This window comes from Falco peregrinus, chromosome 6, assembly GCF_023634155.1.
Source record: "Falco peregrinus isolate bFalPer1 chromosome 6, bFalPer1.pri, whole genome shotgun sequence".
In the NCBI taxonomy this organism is placed as follows: domain Eukaryota; kingdom Metazoa; phylum Chordata; class Aves; order Falconiformes; family Falconidae; genus Falco; species Falco peregrinus.
Window position 1 is genome coordinate 17,821,521 of NC_073726.1, and position 15,355 is coordinate 17,836,875.

Sequence of the window (15,355 nt, forward strand, 5' to 3'; positions counted from 1 at the left end):
GTGCTGAGGAAGGGTTCTGGAACAGAGGATTACACTTAAATATAAGAAAAAGTAGCTTATATTACTTTGGTGGGATTCATGTAGAATTATTTAGGCTGGAAAAGACCTTTGAGATCATCAAGTTCCAGCCATTAATCCAGCACTGTCATGTCCACCACTAAACCATGCCCCTAACCACTGTATCTACACGCTTTTTAAATGCCTCCAGGAATGGCGATTCCACCACCTCCCTGGGCAGCCTGTTCCAATGCTTCAGCACCCTTTCAGGGAAGAAATTTTTCCTAATATCCAACCTCAACCTGCCCTGGCGCAACTTGAGCCATTTTGTCTTGTCCTGTCTCTTGTCACCTGGGAGAAGAGACCGACCCCCAGCTGCCTACAGCCTCCTGTCAGGGAGCTGCAGAGAGCAGTAAGGTCCCCCCCTGAGCCCCCTCCTCTCCAGGCTGAACAGCCCCAGGTCCCCCAGCTGCTCCTCACCAGACTTGTGCCCCAGACCCTTCACCAGCTGCGTTGCCCCTCTCGGGACACGCTCCAGCCCCTCAACGTCCCTCCTGAAGTGAGGGGCCCAAAGCTGAACCCCGTGTTCGAGGTGCGGCCTCACCAGTGCCCAGGGCGGGGGGACGGTCACTGCCCTGGCCCTGCTGGCCACACTGTTTCAGATACCAGCCAGGACGCTGCTGGCCTTCTGCCCCCCCGGGCACACGGCTGGCTCCTGCCCAGGGCTGTCACCCAGCCCCCCCAGGCCCTTCCCCCCAGGCAGTTCCCAGCCCCCTGCCCCAGCCCGTCGCGCTGCGCGGGGCTGGTGTGACCCAGGGGCAGGACCCGGCACTGAGCCCTGTTGAACCTCCTACAAGTGGCCTCGGCCCATCGGCCCGGCCTGCCCAGCCCCCTCTGCAGAGCCCCCTGCCCTCCCGCAGGTCAGCACTGCCCCCAGCTCGGTGTCACCTGCAAACCGACCGAGGGTGCACTCGGTCCCCTCGTCCAGATCGTTGATGAAGACATTAAACAGGGCTGGCCCCAGCACGGAGCCCTGAGCAGCACCTGTGACCGGCCGCCAGCAGGATGTAACCCCGTTCCCCACCACTCGTTGGGTATTTGACAAACATCAAGATTTCTTTATTTGAAAAGGTAATTCTAGTATGGTCTAAGTGTGTTCACCATAATTTGTACAAAAATGGTTTAAAACTACTCTCAGTTGTTCAATGTTGATTTTTGGGAGGGCCTTTCAGGTGAAGCCTCTATTGGGCCTTGTATTTACAGAACAGCTTCAATAACAATTGGGATAAAACAACGCATATACATGTTCATAATATTTTGGAGGACACCAAGCTGCAGGATGTTTTGAGTACTTTACTTTGAAGGATGTGATTAAAACTGAATATTTTTTGGGTTTTTTTTTTAGTTTTCAAAATCATCAATAGACTATTCAGTAAAATTCTGTACTTTAGAAAGAAAGAATGGAACTAAAATACAGAATACCTAGATAAGCAGCCATACAGCAGAGAAATATTGAAGAGGATCAGAGACTAAACGTCAGTAATGGCATAAGTTTTGTTGTGGATCTATTAATTCACACCATTTGTATGCAGAATGGTGACTGTTACACTTTGCTTGGTGCTGGAAAGATTCAGTCTAGGGTGGGGTGGGGTAAAATAATTTGACACATTTGCATGAAGACTCTTTGGAGAGTTTTGCATCATTTGAAAATATCTCAACAGCAGTGTTCTATGAAGAAAGCATTTAAATATAGGTCTTTCTAGACCAGTAAAAGACGACTGAGACAACAATGTAAAAAGCTGTCATGTGCTTTTAGAAAAGGGGAGAACGGTCACTTGTTTCTGTCAGATATCAAAGGATAAGAGATCAACTTTAATTATCAAAAAGATATCTGAATAACTTATTTTTAGGTTGGAGAACATGGAGAAGGACATCTAGAATCTCTGTTGCTGAGCTTAAGAAAACACCTATCTATCAGATACACCTGGAACAGACCAGATGAAGTTCTTGTCACAAGAGAATAAAGGCAGAAAAAAATTAAACTAAAAAAGTGGCAAAACATTAAGTGATTGTAATCTAACTTGCTTATTACAAAATTAACTTGGTTTTGGAGCAGTGGGAAGGAGAAAGGGAAGTTACTGTCGATGCAGCAATTGTCAGGGGTCTGACTGGGAATCATGCCAGCTTCTGCCTTAATTGTATTCCTGATGAGTTAAAACTACCTATGCAGATAAACTAGATACATGTAGCCTTGCCCCTGTATTGATCAGGACATAGATATGTGTATTTTCAAGGTCACATTTTTCTTGCACTTCTAGCTAATTGCAAAGGCACCTGCTGAGAATAAATATCTATTGAATTACAGAAAGAGAAGACAGTACTATTCAGAGCAGAGTGAGTATATTAACTTAGAAAGATGAAGCATCTGGTAACAGTTCAAGTAATACAGCTCTCTTAAAAATGGTACAAAGTGAAAAACTTATTTTCTAGCCTTTACAGCTGACACTTTTTCACTCTCTCCGATGCGGTGTTCAGGAAGTTTCAGTAGTCTCATTTTAAATATGAAGTGTTTGCTAGTACGTTTCATGTTCATCAGTGAAACATCCTTCAGGTTCTTTCACAATGACATTTATTTGTGCTCCACTTCATTTCTGAATTAACACTGGATTGATGACACAAGCTCTACGGGGACTAACTCAACAGGAGCACTTGTTTTGGTGATGTTCCAGTTGCAGAGAAAAGAGTAGCGCTCTCCAAGGAAAGCAGCCTCAAGGACTACCCAGAGAACAGGAAGCTTTTGTAAAAACATGTATGATACTGCTCTTGTAGACTTTTTAACAAAGATGAGAATGTTGAATTGCAGTTGCAGATAATCTTTGACTTAAAATACTTAGGAAAATATGCATGCTTTCCTTAAAGTGACAATGTTAAAAAAAGATAAAATTCTTGCAATTATTTTTCAAGTGTAGAAACCTTGCACAGTTGTGGTTAACTGCACTGCAGTTTGGCTAAATGCAATGGATATACTAAGCACATGAGAATGTCATTTCAGAATATATTTCATGCAGGTAAGGTGAACAAAACAGGGTGGGTAACCTTAATATGCAGTTTTCATTGAAAATACTAATTTTGTAGGAATCCAATGATAGTTTGGTATTATTTTTATTTAATATTTTCTAGGATTTGCCAGCACCCATTTAGTAGTTATCAGATTAAAAAAAGTAAATGCCTAATCTCTAATTGCTAAATCTTTAATGCTCCATTCTGTAGAGATATTTATTCAACAGCTGTAAATATTTAAGGCAACAAAAATTCTTTGACATCGAGAAGAATATTTTGATTCACTTCACTCGCCCATTTGAAATGGTCAGTGCATGTATGAAAGTCTTCATGTTTTAAACTATTCCTCCCCCTCTGGTACAGGTACCAGCTGTACAGTGGTATTTCAGTACTAATTAAGCTACTGCTTTTGTCTTGCTCATAAAAAAATGTTACGCTTTCTATATTAAATACATTGCATTCTCTTTTGTAGTAACTGGTTTGTGCCTAATAATATGGTACTATCCAGTATTTTTTTGGTTGTTTTATTGTTTGCTTGTTGGGTTTTTTTTTTTAATCACAGCATTCTTAAGATCAGGTATTTTCATCAGGTCAGTCTCTTTTTAAAAAAAAACACTACTGTGTTAATAATCTCACAACTTGCTCTTTCACTTCTGTATCAGGGTGATGCAACAAAGATGCCAGTTTCTGAGTGAATGGGGCAGAGTCCCTGCAGAGTATGAAGAAAATTGAATCTTCACTGTACTGGTCCTGAATCATGGTGCCATCTTCATTGTTCACGTTCTTTTTCAAGTTTGCTGCAAATGCCAGGGCTCTAAGCAGAATATCTCTGTGTGTACAATTGCCAAAAAGTAACAGCAATGATGGCACCTAGGGCATTCAAGAAATAATCCACACTTAAGCACCAGCAGTAAGTACACATAACTAAATCTAACTAAAAAATAATATATTAAAATCCACACCTACACCATATAAAAGAGAAACCCTATAAAATACCAGAACTCCATATGCTGTGAAAGCATGCCAGAAACTTGCACAGCATGCATGTTTCCTCTGTAGAAAAGACTGGCGTGTGCCTTACAGGATAATAAATGCTTTGTACTTTCAATCTCCAAAATGTGGTTGTCTGGAAAATTCCTATTTGGAAGAGAGGGTCTGCTTTCTTTCTCAGTAACATTGCTTTTGCCCTTTGCAGTGATCTGAATGTTTTTATGTTAGCACATCTCATTTAACAGAGAAGTGAGTATTTAGCTACACTAATTTTGTTTCAATAATGAAAAGTCAGCCGTGGCAAACAGCTCAAAAATAAAAGCCACTGCATGTTTTAAGAAACTTACTCTGGGGAGGAGGATGTAGCACTATTCCAGTCCCTGACTCTGTTTTGGCGTGAGGAAAGGACACAACTGAAATAAACCTGTGTGCCAAGGCCAGCAATAACAAATGTCAGATAAAGTTCTCCACAAAGACACAAGTAAATGCACCGGGAAAGTTCACTTACAGTGCTTAGAGACAACAGTTTTATAGCTGCATTTGAGTAAAGGGGTGGGGATTTCAGTGGAATTTGGTTGTCCTGGGTACAATATGTCAGCTATAGAAACAGCTGTTGAGAAGGATCTTTTACAATACTGGCTGTATTTGATGTCTGTACCTGGTCTTCGATCGATCTGTATACTGACTGCATGTCTGGAAATGAGGTTTTGGGTACCTTAGATACAAAACTTCATGGTACTACCCCTTTGGTAGAAAGGAAAGGTGAGAACAGGCTTCTGCAAGCTGTCACTGATTATCTGGAATGGTACACAGGAAGTACGACCGACTGTCTTCAAGTGCATAGTCTCTGTGATGCTCCCTCTGCAAATTAGAGTACCTGTATCACACCACACTCCGGAAGAAAGCTAGCCTTTCAAAGAAACACACTTTTGGCTACTGATTTTAACCAGGTACTGCCAAAACTTTTACTCTGGAGTTGCATATGTGCTTCTAATACATTACAATTCTTCTAATGCATGCACAGATCTACACACATACACACGTATAAATGCTAAAAATACAATGAAACAGTAAGAATCTTACTTGAGCTCTGAGAAGATGTCTTGTCATGGCTGGGTTTGCAGATAAGTTCACAAGTACTTTCAAAACTTGAATCTGAAATAAGGAACATACAAATTCATTGCAAGCTCCAAAACCAGTAAATACAGCAGTAATGGGCATAAATAATGTTGGTGTTGACTTGGAGAGGGAAAGGTAGAATGGGTCAACTAACATCTTGAGTTGTGCTCTTCAGTCTTTGGTACAGATATAGGAAAAACCAGAGCTGACGGAGTCACTAGCATGTATGTGCTAAGTATAGGCATTCTAGAAGTGAATTCAGTTTGACTTAAGCATCAAAACAAGGCAAGATCTATCAACAACTAACAGCAGGCAAAACACTGAATATTTTTAAAATATACAAAGGCTGGTTAAGTACTGTATTTAAAATGCAATCAGAAGCGTACGCAAATACACCTTTGTACTTTCCTGGACCTTGTGACACTAATCTTTTAGCTAAACACTGGGAAAAGGCCAACGGCTACTTACTGTGCTTAAGTAGGCCTGCTAAGTTTTGTGGAAATTCGTGTTTTGGAAAACTGCTTTTGATCTGATAGAGCAACTGAGTACATTGATTGTGATGGTACTGTGACACCTTGAATAAACACTGAATTTGGTCCCTATCTGAAGCTTTTATCTTCTTTTGATATTACAATAATTCACAAATAAGCACAATTTCCCACTGCAGTCACTAAGGTTCCAAGAGATGTAATGAGGGTACATACAAACATAAGGGTACAGAAATCCCTAGCTTAGGTTATCACTGCTTGGCATGTTTCCCTAGAGATCATGCATCAGTGAAGCCTTTCACATGCAGATTCTTCTTGCCCTGTGATGCAGTAGCAATGTTTAGTGGGCAGAAGAGAATTCTGGAGTTGCTATAGCAAAGGCATAGGACAATAGCAGTGCATACAGCACTGCTCTGGTAGAGCTCTAGCCCAATAGTTCTGCTATCAGCATTCCCTTCCTCCCCTTCTTCCGAATTTACATTGAGAAAATAATATAGAACTGTATTTTTGGATATTATGTGCTATCTGCTATGATTAAAGAATATTTGGTTTTCTAAGCACAATCTAAATGGTTTTACAAAAACAGTAAAAGGGAGGCAAGTAAAGCAGCTCATAAATGGCTCATTAACAATATACTCCCCAGTACCTGTGTCCTTTCAGTTCCTTCTGAAAGCAAATGAAGAAAGCATGGAATTGAGTTTATCATCTTATGATGGTAGTCACTGGTAACAGACATATTTGTCAACAATCTGAGTCCAGCTAGCTGCAGTTCAGAGTTCAGGGGAGCTGACTCAATGCTCCTACAAACTTGTGTTATGTATACCTGGGGAAAAAGGAAGGGGATAAAAAGAGAAGACATCTTTTGATACAAGCATATTTTCTATTCACAAATAGTATCAGTTGCCTAGCTACAGTAGCATAAATACCTCTTGCTGGCCAAATACATAACCTGGAAACAAGTCCTTTTTTGTTTTGTTCTGAATATATCCAAACATTCTATCAGCATGATAGAAGCAGACGTTACAGTTACGCTCACTAAACTTCCTGAATAATAAATTGCTCTGAAAACCCAAACTGCTTGGACCCCATCTTGGAAGTGCCACAGTTGCTTTAAGGAGTTATTTAAACAATCACTTACAGCAACTAATATCTTCTCAAATGCTGATAACAAGCTAAGGACAAGTCTTCTTCCAACCATGTGGTCCATTCACTGGAGTGCTCCTCAGCAACAGTGATGACAATTTACATTAACAACTATTATTTACCTAATTTTCTTCTGGATGATAGTATACAACAAGTCTTGGGAGTTCTAACTAAGAAAAAAAATTACTTTGCCTTCACTACAGGAGTTTTCTACCTTCTTGCTGTTGGCAAGCACTACTTTAAAAAAAGTTGCTCGTACTAAAGATGCTGCAAACCACCATGTACAGTCAAACTGCGTTTTTATCAAGCTAAGGAAAAACTACTGAAAAACTAGTAAAAAACTTCAAATCTTTATCAGCTTGCTGCTTGGACACTTCTTCATCTATTGATTAATCTGACAACGTCAGAAGTGGATGCTTTTTTGATGGTTGGTCATTTCACATCCATAGTATCTACTGAACAGCAGGACTTGTTACTATTTTTACACACTATTCTTTTAAGATGGAACTATCCCCTGGTCTCATACAAATCCAGGGGATCAGCTACTGTTTTCTTCTCTCTTGCCTAAGGAGTCATGCTAAGTTCAGTCTGCAATCCATCCTATTAAACAACCACTGCTGATGTTCTAGATACATTTGGAAATCATCTGCCTCACCTAATTTTACTATAAACTTAGCAGCACAATCTCTGTTTAATAGCATGTGGTGAAAGCTAAACACAAACTGCCTAGTTTCCCAGTAGTCTTAAAAAAAAAAGCCAGTGCCAGTGATGCAATGCATTGTTAAGTTACCCTTTTGGCCTTGGGACACACAGATAATCCAGATCTGCTGACTTGTATGTCTAACTTCAAAACATCTTGGCATCCTGGCTTGTATTTAACAAATATGCTGAAAACCCTGTACTGTCCTCTGTGTCTCAATTACTTTGATTTTTCCCTTTAAGAAACTTACCTGTATCTCTTCCTGATTTTTAATATTCATACTCAAATTATTAAGTGCATTTAATGCTTTTTCTTTAACTTTGGGAACACAATCTGAAAGCATCCTTCCAATAATAGAAAGGCCATCCAAATTTCGGATTATATCCTGAAATACAGAACAGATACTAGTAAGACTTTTAAAAATTTAAATGCTAAAGGCTTTCCTCAAAGTTTCCATCTTAGTGCAAACCAAATGTGCAAATGAAGACTTCCCTAATGGACTACTCTGTTTAAAGACAGAGCGTTAGCAGACATTGCTTTATTGCTCCCACTGAAATTAAGAATAATCCTGCTTAGGGCCAAAGAATTATTTGACAATAGCACAACACCTTTGCTTTTCAAATCTGGCCTGCAAAGCATGCTTAAAACATTTTAGATTATAAAGAATCAAAGGTAATTATTGCATAAAGATTTTACAGAACAGCTGAGCCAGGTCAGAGTACTTAAAGGTCCTGACTGAACAGAACAGAATTTCAAGATGCATCTTTATATTATTACGTTAGAAGTTCTAAAACTTTATCTTTCTGTTCCATTACACCTGATTTTATTTTTTTAAAATCTTTCCCACAGATTCTAACCATCACTGAAAAAGCACATGTACTGTTTTCTAGAAAATGAAAAATGGGCCAACAGGCCTTGGGATTCAGTTATATTCTGCTCTGATTTATACTAAGAAAACAGTTTTGAGAAGCCAGAATACACAACTGTCATAAGTACCATACAAAAGAAAAAAAAAAGAAAAAAAAAAAGGTGGAACCCTGGATGCTGAACATTTACAAAGGCATGAAAATCTGCATCCAGGTCAAAGTTTTTCTGCATCATATTTCCAACTGATTTGAAAAGACCTGGATAGTTGGAAAGTTGCTAAGACGTACACAGCATACAACTTTGTAAAGATAACATATTTTAAATTATCTCAGTAAATTTCTGATCCTGAAAGTTTTGACCCTTCCCCAATTCAACCCTTTCATTAGCATACAAAACTGTAAGCAACAAAAGATAGGCTTACAGCACTTTTAAAATATAGAACTCTGTACAGACTTTTAAGTTGTACAAACATTAAGCTTAGATAAATTATATGAAGCTGGTAAATTATACAATTTGGGCTAGCAGAAATTAAGGCATAGACATAAAGAAGATTTTAGAGCACAAGCTATCCTAGCTCTCAGTCCTGCGTCACTCTTCGGCAAAACAGCAACTCTCATCTTCCATACTGACCAGTATCTAAACACTGTTGTTTTCTACAGAACAATACTTACTTGATTTACAGAGAAGGCAGCACTGTTGCTGAGAGTAATTAAAGCTTGCTCTTGAATTAATGGATCATCTGTGGCCTGGAGCAAATGAATAAGTTTCTGTAAAGCATCCGCATCCATGGTATGGGTTGATGCTAGAGGACTGTTGTCTGTCAGTGTTTGAGAATGAAATACTTGATACAAGTTTGAGACATTTCACTTAGTTATCACTTAACATTTTTTACAAAGCTGAGGTTTAGCTCTCAGTTGTAGGATGCATTGTTCCAAGTCTGATTGTATCCAACCATTGTATCAGAAGACTGTGTTTTACAACAGCAAGCCTTCCATCCTTTTCCCTGAGTCCTCTGACTACCTCTTTTCAAAATAGAAAATAAAAGGAATACATAACAGCTTGAGGTACATTACTCTTTGGCTAACCAACAGCAAATCGCCCCTTCAAAGTCATTAGGAATATTCACCAAATACGTTAACATCTTTCATTGCGTTCCCTGAAATGAAATGTGGAAATCTGATTGGACACTGTAGGAAAACAAGACTTCTGACTTGCAGACTACCACTTCAGAAATTACGATAATGACATTTTGCTAGTACCCTGAGGTCCTTTGACAAAATAACAGCCACAGTGTTAAGAACACTGCCAATCATGGCATGACTCAAGTAACTGAAGCAGGCTGTTTGAGTCAGGATGATGTTATGGAGTACCTGGCTTTTATAACGGGGTGACACAAATACCATCAAAGACCATTTTCCACCAGGTTAGAGGCAGAACTATTTAACTAGCTGCAAAGCCTGAAAACCCAACCTATGACTATTGAACTAGTCATAGATGATGAGAGATTACTTTTGAGAAGCTAACCAGTCCTTTATAATTCCACATATTTGCTGCCACCATCTCACCAGGCAAACACCATAGTATTCTTGGGGAAAGGGGAAGAAAAAGAAAGAAGAGGTCAACATTATTTATGATATTGAAAGAGCCAGCTAGAAAAACAAAATCTTATTTTTTATCCTTATCTTCATCTAAACACTTTTTGTAGCTGTAAATTATAGGGGGGGGGGGGGCACAAACAACTTTAATAACAGAAAATCGGCCCATTAAGGAAATATACTGAATGGACGTATGCTTTTGGGAGTTGAAAACAATAAACCAGGCCTCTCTAAATACCAAACGTGCTCTGGAGTCCTCTGGGAAGGCCGCACGGCCACCCGAGGGCCGCCAAGCCGTGCTGTTGCTCCCCCTCCCGCTGGGCGCAGGCCTGCCCCGAGCCCGCCGGCCGGCAGCGGCCCGGGCCGCGCTCCAGAGCCGGGCCTGGGGACGGCCGGAGCCGGGGCCGCCTCCCGCCTCCCCGGCGCATCGGAGAGGCCGAGCCCCGAAACGCCGTCCCCGCCCGGCCGTCCCCTCACCTGACGGCGGGCCCCGGGCGGCCCCGGCCGCAGCCCGCTGTCCCCGCCGGCCGCCCGCCGCCAGCCGCCAGAGGCAGTAGCAGGCGCCCGCCCCCAGCACGGCGGCTGCCACCCTCAGGGCCGCCCGCTCGCCCATTTCCCGCCGCCGCCGCCGCCCGCCCGCGGAAGCTGCCGCCCCATCCGGCCCGGCCGCGCCGGCCCCCTCCCCTGCCGCACCGGGCCGAGGCCCTGCGGCTCTGCCCTGAGTCCGAGTCTGGGAGGCCCCCAGCCTGCGACCCGCAAACGACGCCATGCGGGTTTTCTTCTAGGGGGGAAAAGCAGCAAAGCGCGGCCTCAGGGCAGCCTGGCCACCTGCACCGCGTACCGACACAGGCTGCACCTTTGGGAAGGCTGCTGCAGCCGGGTACCACAGAGGAAAATAAAACCGCACTTTAGAGCTACTAAGCTGTTTATAAAGACGTTAATTAGACCCCACACAACCCACCCACCCCACCCCCCAAATCTATTTAAAGTTTAAAAATAATACAGCAATATATTAAGAATACATATGCTGAAAACATTTGCCCCAAGTGGTATACATACCTGCTGGCCAGATCTGCTAGTGCTATCGGTGCTCGGTGGCTTTAAATACTAACTCAAGGCCATGGTTTCTCAGCTGCCACCTTAGAATCACAGGGGCCCTCCAAGAGGCGGCTGGTCGTCAGCCTGGACCCCAATAGAACCACAGACTCCCACGGTAGCACCTGTGGGGGGGAAGGCACCCCCAACCCCGCGAAGGGTCCCCCTTACCCCTCAGTAGTGCTCTGGTAACTCCTCTGGGGCATGTTTTTGTTCCGCTCCTTTTGTTGATAGCTAGTTTCAGACAGTTTATGAAAACTTATAAAAACCGAAATAAGGTGGAATGAGGCAATTCTGCTTCTTAATCCATATTTAAACTCAAATGATGACTGAAATGAAGGCAAATGCAGGGAACTACGTTGGCACCTTGGCTAGATCTGCTTAAGTTCCTCAGTTTTAATTACAGAAGTACCTGTAGATTTCAGCTGGGTACATCCCTCCTTTTTGAGTGCTGCAGTTGCAATCTGTAGTATTTAATGGCCCATCGAAGGTAAAGGTAGCGGTTGTAATAAGTAACTAAGGGTAATTTGCTGATCAATCAAGTTAAGCAAGAGGAACGAACCCATTGTGGTGGTCTTGAGAGCTTCCTGTTTAACAAGAAGAGACATGTCCACAATGTTATGTTGCTACACCAAACATGGGAACGTCCTGTTTGACAAGAAACCACGATAACAGAAGAAGCAGAGGGGCGTACTGAAGATGTCAGAAACGACCTCGGTGAAGATAAAAAGAGCTGCTCAGCTTGCTTGAATTTGCGAGCCTTAGGTGGAGCTGCGACGCCCTGGCCACCCAGCGCGCTGTTTTTGCTTTCCTGCCTTAATAAATATTTAGTGAATTTATTTGGACTCAAATTTATTTCAATTTAACCATAGCAAATTTGGTGCCGTGACTCGGATCCAGGCAGCCGACTTCGAATTCAACTCTGGGAGGGCGCCCCACCTTCGGATGGTCCCGGAGGAGATTCCGACTTAGCTCACCTGGATTTTCCGAACTGAGATAGGAAAGCAAAGAGAAAGGAGATACTGCAGTTCCCTGTAATTTTTGTGCACGAAGAACCGGACGAAGACTCGGGAGGCAGGGAGTATATTGTGGTTCCGTTCGGTCGGGGGTTGGGTACCCGGAGTGCGAGTGACTGAGACGTCCACTGGACTTAGTAGTCCACCGGGCGAAGTGAGTGTGGACCTCCTTGTAGTGCGGTTCCCATTGTCCGCGAGGGCGTGGGCCACGAACGGAGGGAAGTGAGTGAATTTTGAGTGAAAGAAGGCACTCTCGGAAGATGGGACAGAAGAAGAGTAAGGCTTCTGGTTCCATGCAGGAGATAACGGGGGGTGGGGTGGGGGGTGGGCTCCCCGATATACCCCAAGATAGCCTGTTAGGCCCAATGATTCGATATTGGGATAGTTCCCCTTCTCGGATAGGGAAGTCCAAGGAGAAATGGGTCTATTATTGTATGGAAGTATGGGGAGGAAAACAGATAAGAAAAGGTTTATACTGGCCAATTCATGGATCCTTAGAGGACTGGATTTGTCAACAATTAAATATATATGTTAACCCCAAGCGACCATTCAATAAGGAGGAGAGTGAATATGCCTTTTTATGGATCCTGGGCACGGTTCAGACTGCTAATTTGTTTCCATTAAAAGAAAAGAAGAATGATAAAAAGAAAAAGTGGGATGTAGACAAGCCACCTATGTCTCCTCCACCCTGTTTTACCTCCTCCACCACCACAAAACCCTGAGCAAGATACTTCCCCCACAGCTCCCTCAGAACCTGAGGAGGAAGTTCCTCCTATTAATCGGAGAATGACTAGAAGTCAGACCAGAGAAAGAAGGGAGGAAAATTTATTGTATCCACTGAGGGAGACTGCTATGGGAGGACCACAACCCGGGGTTGGATTTGTATCTGTACCCCTCAACTCTGGGGATGTGCGGGAATTTAAGAAAGAAATGGGACACTTGTTAAAGGACCCATTAGGGGTGGCAGAACGTTTTGATCAGTTTCTCGGGTCTAACATTTATACTTGGGATGAAATGGGATCTATTTTAAAGATCTTGTTCACAAGTGAAGAATGAGGAATGATCAGAATGGCAGGCATGAGACATTGGGATCAGAGACATCAGCATGGTCCTGCCAGAAATGTAAAATGGCCCTTACAGCAGCCCAATTGGGACAATCAAGACCCCGCACATAGAAAGAACATGGTTAATCTCTGGGATATGATAATTCAGGGAATCAGGGATTCTGTACCCAGAGGGCAAAATATTAATAAGGCCTTTAATGAACAACAGAAAAAGAATGAAACCCCTACCAAATGGCTGGAAAGGTTGAGAAGGAGTTTTCAGCTGTATTCTGGATTAGACCTCGACAGTCAAGTGGTTCAAGCCCCGCTGCAAACTCAATTTGTGGCTAAATCTTGGATAGATACAAGGAAAAAGTTAGAGAAAGTAGAAGATTGGCAGGAAAAAGGGTTAGATGAATTACTACGAGAAGCCCAAAAAGTGTATGTGAGAAGGGAAGAAGAAACAGGCCAGAATCTTGGTGGCAGCTGTAAGGGAAGGACAAAGTCAGGGCAGGAGAGGAGAAAAACCCTAAAGGAAAGAGACCCTAAAGGAAAGAGATTTGGCTCACAGGATGTAGAGCGTTTTTATTGTCGCAAGAGGGGACACCTGCAGAGAAATTGTCGGAAAAGGATGATGGATGAAAAAATATTTAAGGAGGATTAGGGGGGTCAGGGGCTCTATTTGCTGGGAACCCCTAAGGTTACCGAGCCCTTGATAAAATTGAAGTTGGGTCCTCAGCATGAAGTGTTCGAGTTCCTCATGGATTCAGGCGCTGAAAGATCAACAGTCCAAAAGTTACCAGCTAGATGTGTTGAATCAAAAGATAAACTTCAAGTAATTGCTGCTAAGGGAGAACCTTTCAAAGTGCCCCTGATAAGGAATGTAACAATAGACGCTCCAAATAAATATGGAGTGGGAACATTCTTATTGGTCCCAGAAGCTGAGTATAACCTACTGGGGCGAGACCTGATGGTAGAATTAGGAATTAATTTGGAAGTAGATCAAGCAAAATTAAAAGTAAGATTATGCTTATTAACCACGGAAGATGAAGCCAGGACTAATCCAGAAACTTGGTATAGCCCAGGGTCGACGGGAAAATTAAATATCAAACCGATCACGGTCTCCATAAAAGACCCAGACCAGCCAATTAGGATAAAACAGTATCCCATCTCTAGAGAGGGGAGAGAAGGGGTGCAGCCAGTAATTGAGAGACTTTTAGCCCAAGGGCTTTTGGAACCCTGTATGTCTCCCCACAATACTCCCATATTGCCTGTAAAGAAGCCGGATGGGTCTTATCGCTTAGTAAAAGATCTGAGAGCTGTAAATAAACGAACCGTTACTCGGTTCCCTGTGGTGGCTAACCCTCACACTATACTTAATCAGTTAAGTCCAGATTATAAATGGTATAGTATTATAGATTTAAAAGATGCTTTTTGGGCTTGTACCTTAGAAGAAAAATGTAGGGACTATTTTGCTTTCGAGTGGGAGAACCCCAAGACCCATAGAAAACAACAATTATGGTGGACCATTTTGCCCCAGGGATTCACAGAGTCTCCAAACTTGCTTGGACAAGCTCTGGAACAGTTACTGGAATCTTATGAATTAAGTCAGGGACTAATTCTAATACAATACGTGGATGATTTATTGATCGCTGGAAAAACCCAAGAAGGGGTCAGAAATGAGAGCATCAAATTATTAAACTTTTTAGGCCTCAAGGGATTAAACGTTTCTAAATCCAAATTACAGTTTACTGAGGAAGAGGTAAAATACTTGGGACACTGGCTTACAAAGGGACACAAGAAATTAGATCCCGAGAGAGTAAAAGGAATTTTGTCTCTAACAACGCCCACTAATAAAAGACAGATAAGACAGTTATTGGGATTATTAGGGTATTGTCGACAGTGGATAGAAAATTACAGCAGTAAAGTAAAATTCTTGTATGAAAAATTAACTAAAAACGGGTTGCTAAAATGGTCCCCTGAAGATGAGAATCGTTGGGAACATATAAAGAGAGATCTGGTAGAAGCACCTGTCCTCAGTTTACCCGATATCCGTAAACCCTTTCAACTTTTTATCAATGTGGATAATGGCACAGCTTATGGGGTTCAGACCCAAGGATGGGCAGGACAGAGAAAGCCTGTAGGATATTATTCTCAAATACTGGATCCTGTAAGCTGTGGGTGGCCCGCTTGTTTACAAGCAATAGTGGCCACTGCATTATTGGTAGAAGAAGTGGGAAAA

General features: G+C 42.4%; 1 protein-coding gene across 1 annotated transcript; it reads right to left on the minus strand.

Moving 5' to 3' along the window:
• Window positions 1-3,038: 3,038 nt before the first annotated feature.
• On the minus strand, window positions 3,039-10,616 carry ARMC10 (armadillo repeat containing 10). The gene is given in 7 exon segments (XM_055807242.1): window positions 3,039-3,927; window positions 5,131-5,202; window positions 6,301-6,477; window positions 7,748-7,882; window positions 9,036-9,181; window positions 10,437-10,575; window positions 10,578-10,616. Coding segments are annotated over 7 exon segments (963 nt in total). The 3' UTR covers window positions 3,039-3,672.
• Window positions 10,617-15,355: the final 4,739 nt, after the last annotated feature.